At 45.0% G+C, this 13134-nt stretch overlaps 1 protein-coding gene across 1 annotated transcript in view; it reads left to right on the top strand.

Annotated features, from left to right (window-relative positions):
• The first annotated feature begins 3160 nt into the window (after positions 1-3160).
• Positions 3161-13134, top strand: part of ndnf (neuron-derived neurotrophic factor) — a 29134-nt gene continuing 19160 nt past the window's right edge. The window contains exon 1 of the mRNA XM_072590650.1: positions 3161-3453. Coding sequence (XP_072446751.1) covers positions 3434-3453 — 20 coding nt within the window. The 5' untranslated portion in view covers positions 3161-3433. The remainder of the gene's footprint in view (positions 3454-13134) is intronic.

The following is a 13134-nucleotide window of genomic DNA, read 5'->3' as shown; positions in this document are numbered from 1 at the left end:
CTTTCCACAGATGCTACCAGACCTACTGAGTTTCCCCCTTACTTTCTGTTTTTGTTTCCGCTACAACTTTGGACAGTATTGAAATGTTTACGATGTCCTCCTCCACAGCAGACCCTCTGGAATAGAAACTTTCCTGATGACATCGCACTGACACCATCATTTGGTTGATACTTTTTTGCCAATGCGTTCCTGGCTCTCGAAGCTGCGCGGAGGCGTGCAGTTCACTCTCCTTCCACAGGATGGAGCAGATAACGTGCTGGTTTCTCCGAGGCAAGGATGCCCCTCACGCGTCTCTTGACGGAAAAAGTTGGAAATATACCGGACTTTCGGGAGTAAATGAAACGATACCAAACAAAACATAGTCGCAAGAACGCTTCGCTGTAGACAATAATAACGCGTTTTAAAGCCATGTGTTATTAAACGGCAATCACACTATAATCCTTACTTTGTAACTGTTGGAAAGTACAGTGCAGGATAATGTGATCAAACAATTTATTCAAACAGCTTTCTGTCACAGCTCATTTGATGGTGGCGTTCTTACTGGGTCAGCTGCCATAGATCACCAACTTAGTATTAAACCGAATTAAGAAAATAAATATTGAATTAAACGCCAGGGTCTGAGGAATGTTCTTGAAACATTAAAACCGAAAGAACTGCGGATGCTGTAAACCAGAGACAAAAAAACAGAAGTGGCCGGAAAGACTCAGCAGGGTCTGACAGCCTCTGTGCAGAGAATCCAGAGCTAACGTTTCGGGTCCGGTGACCCTCCCATGGAACATTAACTGTGCGTGTACTTCGATGGCAGATGCTGCCAGATCTGTTGAATTTTACCAGCAATTTCTGATAGCTTCGGCTCCAAATAGCTTTTAAATTAGATTACAGGCGGGCGTTTCCGTCAACGGGTGTTTTTTTTAATTTTCAGCCCACTTTAAGACAATAATGGCAGGTTTATTTTTTTTAAAAAATCAGCAATATCAGCCCTGAAACAGCGCTGGCAAATTATAGAGACATTTAGTGAGCAAGCAGCAAGGTCATTTTTCACAATCTCATGAGAGAGCACTGTGTTCCACTCGGCCGCTAGATGGCTCCTGTGTCAAGACTGTTTGCAGTCTCCGGGAGTTTATCATTGGTTTTCTTGCATCTGAAACAGTCTCAGAGCACGCCACTCGTCTGCAGCTGTTTACCGTTTGAAAGCAATGACATTTGTTTTTGCAGACATAGAAGATTGGGTTTTGTCAGCGCTGAAAGAATTGTTATCTCCAAACTAAAGCCACTCCATTCGCAAGCTGGTTCATTAAACTGTATGTAATCTGTTCCGATCGTTTTATACTGTGCGACTCAATTTCTTTATCCGCCAGAGTCAGCATTAGACTTAATTCTTCAAACCGCGTGAGAACATGAAACTAACTCATGGAAATACCAAGCTGGTCCACACCAGGGTCTAAAACAAGAAAAAGATGAGCTGGCGACTGACCAAGGAAGCAGTAATCCGTCCCCTTTGAGGACCCCGCCACATCAGCTGTGTATAGTCAGCGATTATTATTAGTCGGGAGTAACGATGTGAAGGTTATGGGTTGTTTTTTTTGTTTTTGATTTGCGGGTATCAATCCAATGGTATATCATTTGTCAACAAATGTTACTCTAGTTCTAAAGGCGTTATCAGATCATACAAGTATCCAGAATTTACAACCAGAGTATTCTCCTGGGTACAAAGATTCAAGACGGACAACACATATGATGGATAATTTTGCTAATTGCCAAGGGATTATGATCCGAAGTTAAAATCCGTTTATCAACTATGTACAATATAATGTTTATAATAAGACAAGTTAGAAGTAGAACTGTAAAGTGTTTCAAGGTTTCTACATTATTCTCTCGACCAGTCCGTTCCCATTTCTATCTTTCACTGACTCTGTTTATCTTTTCTGTCTGAGCTGCTCTGGCCCAGTCTATCGTCCTGTCTCTGTATCTCTGCGTGAAATAAAACATTATCGTTCAATTCATCAGCAACCAGGTGCTTTTTGCTACAACTTGTGACAAGCTCTTTGTATTGAAAACCTTGAAGCTGTAAATGTCGCGGTGTGACCATAAAAACACATTAAGCGCGCCAATGTCACACTGACCACCCCCAACCCCACACACATAGACTGCATTAAAAAGACCGCCCAGCACATGAAGCCAGAGTGTGTCAAAATATGCAGCTCATCCGAAATAAAAGTCTGAGTGTCATAGAGATTGGACAGCACGGAAAGAAGCCCGTCGGTCCTTCGTGTCTACACCAGTCATCAAGCATCCATCTATTTTAATCCCCTTTTCCAATACTTTGCCCACAAATCTTGAATATTATGACGTTTCGAGTGGTCGTCTAAATACTTTTTAAATGTCTATTAGTGCGTTCCATACAGACAACACCCTCAGGATAAAAAAAACCTCTCAAAAATACTCTCGAAAACTCATGTTCATTTCCTTAAAAACTACGCCCCAGCTGACCTCTCTACTAAGGGGAAACTTTTCTCCCGATGTACCCTCAAACTTTGTATACCTGAGCCCACTCTGCTCTCAAGAATACAACCCCATTCTGTGTAGTTTCGAGGAAGAATGTCGGTATTTAAGTAGTTGCTGGGATAGGTATTTATTTTTCAAAGAATAAACTGACGGCGTTAGAGCACTTCACTAGAATAAATATCGCTTCAAATAAAGATTGACAAATAAAGGGAACATAGCACAGACCACTCCAAGTTGTAACACCTAAACTTCGTCAAATAGAAAGCTGTGTCCTTGAATAAAGAGTGGTAAGGGATGATGAATGGGGATGTGGAGAGAGCTCCTGGGGATGTTGACTAGGGACAGGGGTGTGGGATAGTGGCTGGGGATCTCTCTCTCTCTCTCTGTGGGTGGGGCCCCAGAACGCAGCGTGCGCTGACTGGTCGGAGCCCGGCGCATCTCGTTCATTCATAAAGGGGCAGAGGCGGGGCACGCGGAGCCACCTTACCATTGGTCAATCCGGCGCGATCCCGCCCGCGGATTGGTGGGCTGCGCTGCCGGGGTCCTCCCATTCGATTGTCGGAGGGGGATCCCCCTTCCCTGATTGGTGGGAAGCCCTGGCTGGGCGGGGAATGGCACGGGAGGAGTCCAGTTTGGGAGTGAGTGTGAGCTCAGCGCCGGGAAACGCCAGCTCACTGTCTGCCAGAGCCACAGCACACACAGCCAGCTCGCCGCTGCTTCCACACTCGGCTTTGCGGAATCTAGTAGAGAGGGAAAGGGGGGGAAAAAGCCACATACACAAAACCAGGATAGCTTCATTCTGGCCATTCTCCAGCTTCTGCCTGCACTGCACTCGCATTAACCTTGCCCTCCTGCCTGCTTCTCAAAAAGAAGTGAGGGATTTTAAACGAGGGAAAATAAACTGGACTAACAGATTTCGAAGTTTGCAATGCAAATGATTGCTTCGAGGTAAGAGACACTATTTCCACACCCCAGAAAATCGCGTAGTAAAGTATATGTCACGACAAAAGTAACTTTCTTGAATTCTAGCATACATTCAGTGTCATATATTGCTGCAGAATTCCTTGCTTGCATGCTGCTGATTACCTTAATATACGCACGTTGTATATAACCCAGACCGTACAAGTCATAGCAATACACTTGTTATATAAATAAAGTGTTGTAACGGTGTTAAACACACTTCTATTTGATCTCAATGTTCGTCTATCCATTGTTTTCCACTTTTAACATATGTTCGGAAAAGAAAAAATAACATATTTTTGCTTTGTTTTTAAACTTCGAGAACAAATCATACGTTTTTATAACTGTCTAGAACGGGTATATATTAGACATGTTCGAGATTTTGTCGGATCAGAATAAAACTGCCAAGGTGATTAGTCGAGCCATTGCTGTTAAATCTCGTGGAGGTGTTATGGATTTGTGATATTGATTCTCTTCTTTAATCGACACTCACTTTTGCTTGAGGGACAGCAACAATCAGGTATCCTGACTGGAGCTGGTAATAACCTTAGGAAACTTTCTATATAATATTCCCAGGCCATGGGAAATATCATTGTTTGAGTTTTCTTTAGTGCAGAAGAGGTCCAAATATTGGCGTTGACCTTAGCAGCACGTTATGGTCGGTATGGAATGGAAACCTAACTTCGCCCCACAATACTGTATGGTAATCGAGTTCACTCACTTGCCGAGTACTATAGAGGAGTTTGACAGTGAAGTGACAGTTTGCTAGTAGTTGGGGAGGGTAGTAAGGGGGGGGGGGGTAAACTAGGAGCATGGAATATTGCAAGTTGCTTGGAAACGCGCTACACACGTCAGAGAATGTGAAATTGCTGATGTTTTTTTATTCAGTAGTAAATCGATACGCGTAGATTGGTTCAGGCGTGTTTGCAAAGCAAATACTTTTACATTTATCGATAGCATGCCTGAACTCACTCTACAATTCCAATCAACCCGACCAGGGCTCCCCTTGTCGTCATCTTGTATGTACATGTTTATAGGATGCTCTTAACTGCGCTCGCCTTCACAAACACAGATGGAAAGTGCATCAGCAAGGGAGCCAGACTAGCTCCCCGATTGTCAACCCCGTCCCATGACCGGACTCTGCCCATCTTCAACTCCGGGAAGATAAACTGTTTCCCTGCTTTTACACATTATCACTAGTCAGAGCGAACTGAAAGCCGATAGCCTGGAGCTTGACTCCTATGTAGATTTGGCTGTGATTTAGACAGACCGAAGGCACAGATCCGGTCAACTCGACCATAGATCGAGTTCCATGTTTTAATCAGAATCCCGTCTCCAATCTGATCCCCACAGGATAACTCCAGAAACTCCCAAATCAATGATGAGGGTCTAGAGCGGAACGATCAGACCCAGCTTTAGATGTGGCTCCTCCAGCTGATGCCTGCTCCTTTATCGTTAGGTGTCTAATTCTGCCCCCAGCAATTTCTTTCAACAGTTGTTCTTTATTTATTCCTGTCCTCTTTAATCACATCAGTTCCTGTTGTCTACCCTTTAACTTCATCTCCGCTTTGACGTTTCCTTAACATTCCAGGGTTAGAAAATTAGTTGAATCAATCAACCTCCAAAACACTACTAAGTCGTTTTTTTTAAAAAATAATGTTCATAGTTCAAAGCGCTTTGGCGCAGATTCGCTCTATCTCTGTGATGCTTTAACCCTTTCCTGGCCCTGCCGCTATCTGAAGGCACCAAATACACTTTCAGCACCGGGTGTGTCAGGTTAACTTGCGAGTGAACACCAATACGGAAAACTAATAATCTCGTGAAAAGGCAGAGCGCCAGTTGTTGGTGTTTTGGTCAGTCGCTCGGCATCATGAGTTTGGGCCCCGCTGCAGTGGGAGCGGGAGAGAAACTGGTCACTTTAGGTGAGATTAGCAATGTGCTGACCCTGGCTGTGTGACTGTCTGATAGGGCACTCGTTAATGTCGACCATCCAGGAAGATTCAATCCCCCCGCCCCCGCCCGGTTAAAACCCACATCCTCGTCCTCAGGTTACCATGTTGCGTCTACCTTTCCGAGGGAGGGTGACTTTCCCAAGTTTGTTTTGAAGCCAAGAAAACACGACAACAAGAGCACGCAAGAGCACGCAAACCACGGCTCTCTGAGGGAGTTGTTAATGACTAACAGGATAGTTCAGTGACAGTACATACTGTGGGCAGAGCTGCAATCTGGTCAGTGGTTCCATTAGACTGAGAAATAAATGCATGCTTTCCAAACACATGCCTTGTCTCTAGCGTACAATTGGCCCTGGGGTAATAGTTAGCGGCCACAATATATGCATTTTTTTTACTTCCTTGAAGACAAAAAAAATGCAATTAGTTCAAAGTTACAAACTTCTTCTGTGGTTTAGAGCTCGCTGTTTTAATCAACATAGTTGCGGGCAACGTTCAAACGGAGATGGATCAAGAAAGAGGATTTGTCGTGTAATCTGATCTCTGCTTCTCTTTAATACAACATGCGATCTGACCGCAACATTAATCAAAACAGAATACCAAGCTCTCCTTGCGCGAATGTGCTGCACATATCAGACTGAAGACCATCCCTGAGGAGTGCTTATTCAGATGGTTTCCCTTCATCGCCCGCCCTGCTGATCGGAATATGCTGAAATCCATCTGTTAGTTCGTTAGATTACAGATCTAATAATAGAGACTTTGACACGGAAAATTAGAGGTTCAAAATATTTCCAGCGATCGCCCCCTTCCCATTGCTCCGCAGTTATTTTCGTAAACTCACCTCAGCTGTGCGTAGAAATAATGAAACTGCAGTAAGAAAACGTTTGAAAGGCATCTGGAAAGTTCGATGTGATGTCGCTGAGGACAATCCAGTGCAATATTTGGAGACACTTCAATGGAGATGAAATGCGCGCTGACATGCAATAACTTCCCGCCTCCTTCTTGGGCCTGCGAGAGATCAAATAGTTTCCTGCTGGGATCTGAGGTGGGGGTCCCGAACCTGTTCCCTTCTCCAATGGGAGTGGGGAAATGTGCGGGCTACCTTCCCGCTCCCTGTCACTGTCCCGATACCACCTGTAGTCCCACCTGTTCAACCCTTCTTTCGCCTCCGACGGGCTCAATGGCAAGTGGCACTGACACAGAAAACAAGCCGTGATCACCCAGCGCACCGAAGGGGGCTGTTTATAAATAACAAATGACAGCGAAGGCCAGGACCGGCCAGCACACACTCTTATTCATTGATGAGTACCGCTCTAACATGCTCTGCCTCTGGCTCTGTTTCATTCGCTTTATTACTGTCTATATTTTTATGTTTGTCTGCGTCTGGGTCCTCCATATTCCAGCCCCTCTCTGCCTCTGCTTCAAGCTGTTTGTTATTATCTGTTTTGATCTTCCACTGTCAACTCTCCACTTGAGTCGGGCTCACTCTCTTTCTTTCAGTCTGCCTAGCGCTCTCTCCCCCATACTCTCCTCCTCCACCACCAGTATCGGACTCATGATCTCCACCTTCTGTTTCATTCTCTCTAGCTAATTCTCCTGTCCCACTCCGGAGGCTGGAAACTGCCTCTCTGTGTTGTCCAGAAGGATGTTGCTCCGCTGCTAGGCGCTATGCAGAACAGAGGAGTTTCCGCTGGTGATCTGCCTAGGATTTATTCCTCAAACATAATCACACACAAATCATTTTTTTAAAAAAACCCTAAGATCGGTCACGGTCACATTTTGCTTTGTGGGAGATCGCTGTCTGCAAATTGGTTGCTGGCTTCCTTGCCTTTCTATAGCCACCGACCATCCTTCACATTTCCACCTCATTGGCTGAAACGCACCTTGGACGCGGGAAGTGCTACATAAATGCAACGCTTTTCTCTCTGTCCCACTTGCTCTGGATTTCTGTTTCATTGGGGCGGGAAGAGGCCACTGGGTCCCTCAGCTGGTTTCTCTTTCCGTTAGGTCAGAAGATGAACAGCAAATCAGCACCATACACCTCTCCATATCCCCAGCTAACAAACAAAAATCGCTCGGATTATAGAGTCATAGAGATGCACAGCATGGAAACAGACCCTTCGGTCCAACCCGTCCATGCCGACCAGATATCCCAATCCAATCTAGTCCCACCTGCCAGCACGCGGCCCATATCCCTCCAAACCCTTCCTATTCATATACCCATCCAAATGCCTCTTAAATGTTGCAATTGTACCAGCCTCCACCACATCCTCCGGCAGCTCATTCCATACACGTACCAGCCTCTGTGTGAAAAAGTTGTCCCTTCGGTCTTTTTTATATCTTTCCCCTCTCACCCTAAACCTATGCCCTCTAGTTCTGGACTCCCCAACCCCAGGGAAAAGAATTTGCCTATTTATCCTATCCATGCCCCTCATAATTTTGTAAACCTCTATAAGGTCACCTGACCTTCTGCTCCCTTGTTGTCCGAACTTTCATCTTTCCCAGACGCGAACTGGGAGATTTCGGAATGATTTGTTGAATAATTATTTGACTTCACATTTGTGTTGGCAGAATCAGACCTACAGTAATGTGATTAACTCCCATCTGCCGTTTAAGTGATTCGAGGTGGTTAATGTTTACTGACCACATCCCTTGAATGAATATGAAAAATATAAAACTGCTAGTGGCTTTAGTTCAATCTTCACCCTCTGAGCCTTAAAGAGACGGTGTTGCTGCAGGGTCGAGTTAAAGTGATACAATGGTATTTCTTCTTATATCACACTGTCAGCTCAGACACCAATACCAACTGTACACCTATAAGCTGACCACTTTACTGACCTGAGCCGGGGCCCCCCGGGTCAAGTTACCCTGCCTCCTTCTGCAGAGGGCTAAGGAAGCGGCACACAAGCGAAGTGCTGCCCATGTTGGGAGCCTGCAATTTACAAAGAAAACCCCAGAGCATTCGGAAATTACTCGGCAGCTTTGGCAGCATCTGTGGGAGAGGGGCACTGAGTTAACGTTTCGGGCTGATGGCCTTTTTATTAGCAGACACTCTGATGGCTTGGTTTTGCTTTGTAGTCGAGCCAAGCCCGATGTCACAAGTACAGCAAAACAACAATCTGCATTGTTCTAGCGCCGTGCTGACACCAACTTAAACAGGCTTTGAAAGGGAGCCATATAAGGGGGGAGGATAAAAGACCAAAAACGGGACCGAGGAGCTAGTTAGTAATATGGAGTTTGCAGTGTTTATCCAATCACCGGAAGAGGTAGAACAAGGATTTATTTAAACGGAAGCCCCTTAATGACTTCTGAGAGGAAAAAGCCCGAATCAGATAACCTAATTGACAATGTCCTTTTCGAAAATAAGAACAGGATAGAAACAAGTGGGTAAGTGGCGTAGATCAAGTGCAAGAGCTGTGGGGATGAACTTTCCAGTTCACGCTGGAGATGGGGAATTCCAAACTGGCATCAAGCCTCTGTGGTCTTCTCGAATTCCTTTGTTTATTTAATTACAGTGACACATAAAAGGCTGCAGAACAAGTTAAAAATCTCTGTTGCACTGCCTTATAATCGTCTATCTGTACTTCCGAATCGTTTCTGCTCCATTCCTTATCAGAAAATGCTGAACCTTATTTGTTCCAGATGTCGAGCTTTCAACTAAACCGTGTGTTTTCGACAATGACGTGTTTAGGTTCATCTCAGCTCTGTCCATGCAAGATTTGACCACAGTAATTGTCTTTCACCGTTTGTTCGGCAAATGCCAGACGCTGCACGTTGCATCAGGGTCACAGGACGGAGTAAACCCTTTACTGAATCTCACTAACAGAAATGTTAGTCAGAGTTCCCATCGCAGGTCCACAACCATCATGTAAGCAATTCCGATCGGAAAACAGGCTGCATCGTGGCCAAAGAATACCCGACTCCAACATTGACATAGAGTGAAAGAGAGGCGGAGGAGTGGGCTCTAATCCGAAGCGTAGGGTCACACATTCAGGGCCAGACTGTGACCACAACACAAGTATGTTCAGAGTTAGAGGGACTCTGACTTAGACATACAGACGATAAACCAAAACCACATATTACAGTGAGAGAGAAGAGGTTTTTAACCCAAACGCACAGAGAAGGGTGCAATGCTCCAAACCACATTCATAGAGAGGATGTAACCCAAAGTACACTCAGATTCTGTAATCAGAGACATACAGAGACTCTAACCAACTTAGTCACAGAGTGACTGGAACCCAACATTCACTCACACAGAGACTGTAATCAAACATATACTCACAGAGACTGCAACCCAACATACACATAGAATGAGACAAAAAAACTTACCAAATATACACGCACTCAGAGACTGTAACCCAATGTAAACTCACAGAGATAGAGAAAGAGACTGCAATCCGACATACAGTCTCACAGTCAGAGATCATAATCTAACATGCACTCATAGAGAAAGAGAGACTGTAACTGAAAGTACACACACAGGCAGAAAGAGACTTATCCATTATACACTCACAGGCAGAGACTGTTACCCAGTATATACACTCACAGGCATAGACTGTTACCCAGTATACCCTCGCACAGTGGGATACTCACAATCAGACATAGTGATTACAACCCACCATTCACTAGTATGGTCAGAGAGAGAGTAACTGTAAACCAACACACACAACCAGAGAGAAATTGAAACCCAACATGTACCCACACAGTTGCAGAGGGACTGTAACCCAACATGTACTCACACTGTTAGAAAGTGACTGTAGGCCAATATACTCATGCAATCAGAGACTGCAAGCCAACGTACACTCACACAGTCACAGACTGTAACCCAACATACACTTACACAGTCAAGAGAGACCTTAACCCAACATACACTCACACAGAGACTGTAACCCACCATACACTCACACAGAGACTGTAACCCAACACACACTCACACAGTCAGAGACTGTAACCCAACATACACTCACACAGAGACTGTAACCCAACATACACTCACACAGTCAGAGACTGTAACCCAACGTACACTCACACAGTCAGAGACTGTAACCCAACATACACTTACACAGTCAGAGAAACCTTAACCCAACATACACTCACACAGAGACTGTAACCCAACATACACTTACACAGAGACTGCAACCAAATGTACACACACAGTCAGAGACTGTAACCCAACATACACTCACACAGAGACTGTAACCCAACATACACTTACACAGTCAGAGACTGTAACCCAACACACACTCACACAGTCAGAGTCTGTAACCCAACATACACTTACACAGTCAGAGACTGTAACCAAACACACACTCACACAGTCAGAGTCTGTAACCCAACATACACTTACACTGTCAGAGACTGTAACCAAATGTACACTCACACAGTCAGAGAGACCGTAACCCAACATGCACTCACACAGAGACTGTAACCCAGCATACACCCACAGATTCAGAGATTGTAACTCAACATACACTCAGAGAGACTGTAACCCAACATACACTCACACAGTCAGAAATACTGTAACTCAACAGACACTCACATGGTCAGAGAGACTGTAACCCAACATGCACTCGTACAGTCAGAGAGACTAAAACCCAACACTCACAGAAGACAGGGAAAACCAGCCATTTGAATACAGAACTGGCTCAAAGGTAGAAGACAGAGGGTGGTTGTTGAGGGTTGTTTTTCAGACTGGAGGCCTGTGACCACTGGAGTGCCACAAGGATCAGTGCTGGGTCCTCTACTTTTTGTCATTTCCACAAATGATTTGGATGTGAGCATAAGAGGTACAGTTAGAACGTTTGAAGTTGATACCAAAATTGGAGGTGTAGTGGACAGCGAAGAGGGTTACCTCAGATTACAACAGGATCTTGACCTGATGGGCCAAAGGGCTGAGAAGTGGCAGATGGAGTATAATTCAGATAAATGTGAGGTGCTGCATTTTGGGAAAGCAAATCTTAGCAGCACGTATACACTTAATGGTAAGGTACTAGGGAGTGTTACTGAACAAAGAGACCTTGGAGTGCAGCTTCATAACTCCTTGAAAGTGGAGTTACAGGTAGATAGGATAGTGAAGAAGGCATTTGGTATGCTTTCCTTTATTGGTCAGAGTATTGAGTACAGGAGTTGGGAGGTCATGTTGCAGCTGTACAGGAGATTGGTTAGGCCACTGTTGGAATATTGTGTGCAGTTCAGGTCTCCTTCCTATCGGAAAGATGTTGTGAAATTTGAAAGGGTTCAGAGAAGATTTACAAGGATGTTGCCAGGGTTTGAGGATTTGAGCTATAGGGAGAGACTGAACAGGCTGGGGCTGTTTTCCCTGGAGTGTCAGAGGCTGAGGGGTGACCTTGTAGACGTTTACAAAATTATGAGGGGCATGGATAGGATAAATAGACAAAGTCTTTTCCCTGGGGTCAGAGAGTCCAGAACTAGAGGGAATAGGTTTAGGGTGAGAGGGGAAAGATATAAAAGAGAAATAAAGGGTAACTTTTTCACACAGAGGCTGGTACGTGTATGGAATGAGCTGCCAGAGGATGTGTTGGAGGCTGGTACAATTGCAACATTTAAGAGGCATTTGGATGGGTATATGAATAGAAGGATTTGGAGGGATATGGGCCAGATGCTGGCAGGTGGGACTAGATTGGGTTGGGATATCTGATCGGCATGGACGGGTTGGACCGAAGGGCCTGTTTCCATGCTGTCCATCTTTATGACTCTATACACCCACATAGTTAGAGACTGTAACCCAACAGACACTCACACAGTCAGAGACTGTAACTCAACAGAGAAGAGAAAGTGAGGACTGTAGATACTGGAGATCAGAGCTGAAAATGTGTTGCTGGAAAAGTGCAGCAGGTCAGGCAGCATCCAAGGAACAGGAGAATCGACGTTTCAGGCATGAGCCCTTCATGCCTGTCAGAGAGACTGTAACCCAACATACACCCACACAGTCAGACTGTTGGCCAACATACACTCACACAGTCAGAGCTGTAACCCAACATACACACTTAGAGACTGTAACCCAACATACAGTCACAGAGGGAGGGAGGGAAAGAGAGACCGTAACCCAACATATAGTCACACAGGCAGACAGAGACTGTAACATACATGCACAGTGTGCGTGAGAGAGACTGTGACATGCACACACAGAGTTACTAACCAAAACACAAATACAGTTAGAGAGACTGTAATTCAGCATTCACTCAGAGAGAGAGACTGTAATCCGACATAAACAGAGAATGTAATAGAGTATATACTGACAGATAGACAGAGCTGTAACCCAATCTCTTTCGTGACAGCTACAGCTTTCATATTTCTGCTCTGAGTGGGAATAATGATGTTCCCCGAAGCGCGTTAGCTGCCTGCTGTACGTTGAAAAAGGGCAGTCTACCTGATATACCAATGGCAATTAAGTCAGCCTCCTGTCTGTGTGCAGGAACATTTGTAAAATTTGAACTTTCGAAATGATAATATCAATATATGCAATTCACAGCCGGAATAACGCTGACAATTCCGAGACGACTACGAGGCACGTTTCACGATGAAAACGATCAAGCAGCGGCCCTTGAAATGGGGTATGGTAGTTGAACAGGAGCCTGCACACAGTGCCCAGATGTGCCTGCATGGCCCCTTTAACTGGATCAACGGGAGGGCGATGTGTCCAGGCACCAGCAGCGCGGCTCGCTGCTGTTAACTGAGGCCGGATAATGAAAAACCGTAA

The sequence above is a fragment of the Chiloscyllium punctatum genome, chromosome 1, assembly GCF_047496795.1.
Source record: "Chiloscyllium punctatum isolate Juve2018m chromosome 1, sChiPun1.3, whole genome shotgun sequence".
Classification (NCBI taxonomy): Eukaryota; Metazoa; Chordata; class Chondrichthyes; order Orectolobiformes; family Hemiscylliidae; genus Chiloscyllium; species Chiloscyllium punctatum.
This window is presented reverse-complemented; position numbering and strand designations above follow the sequence as displayed.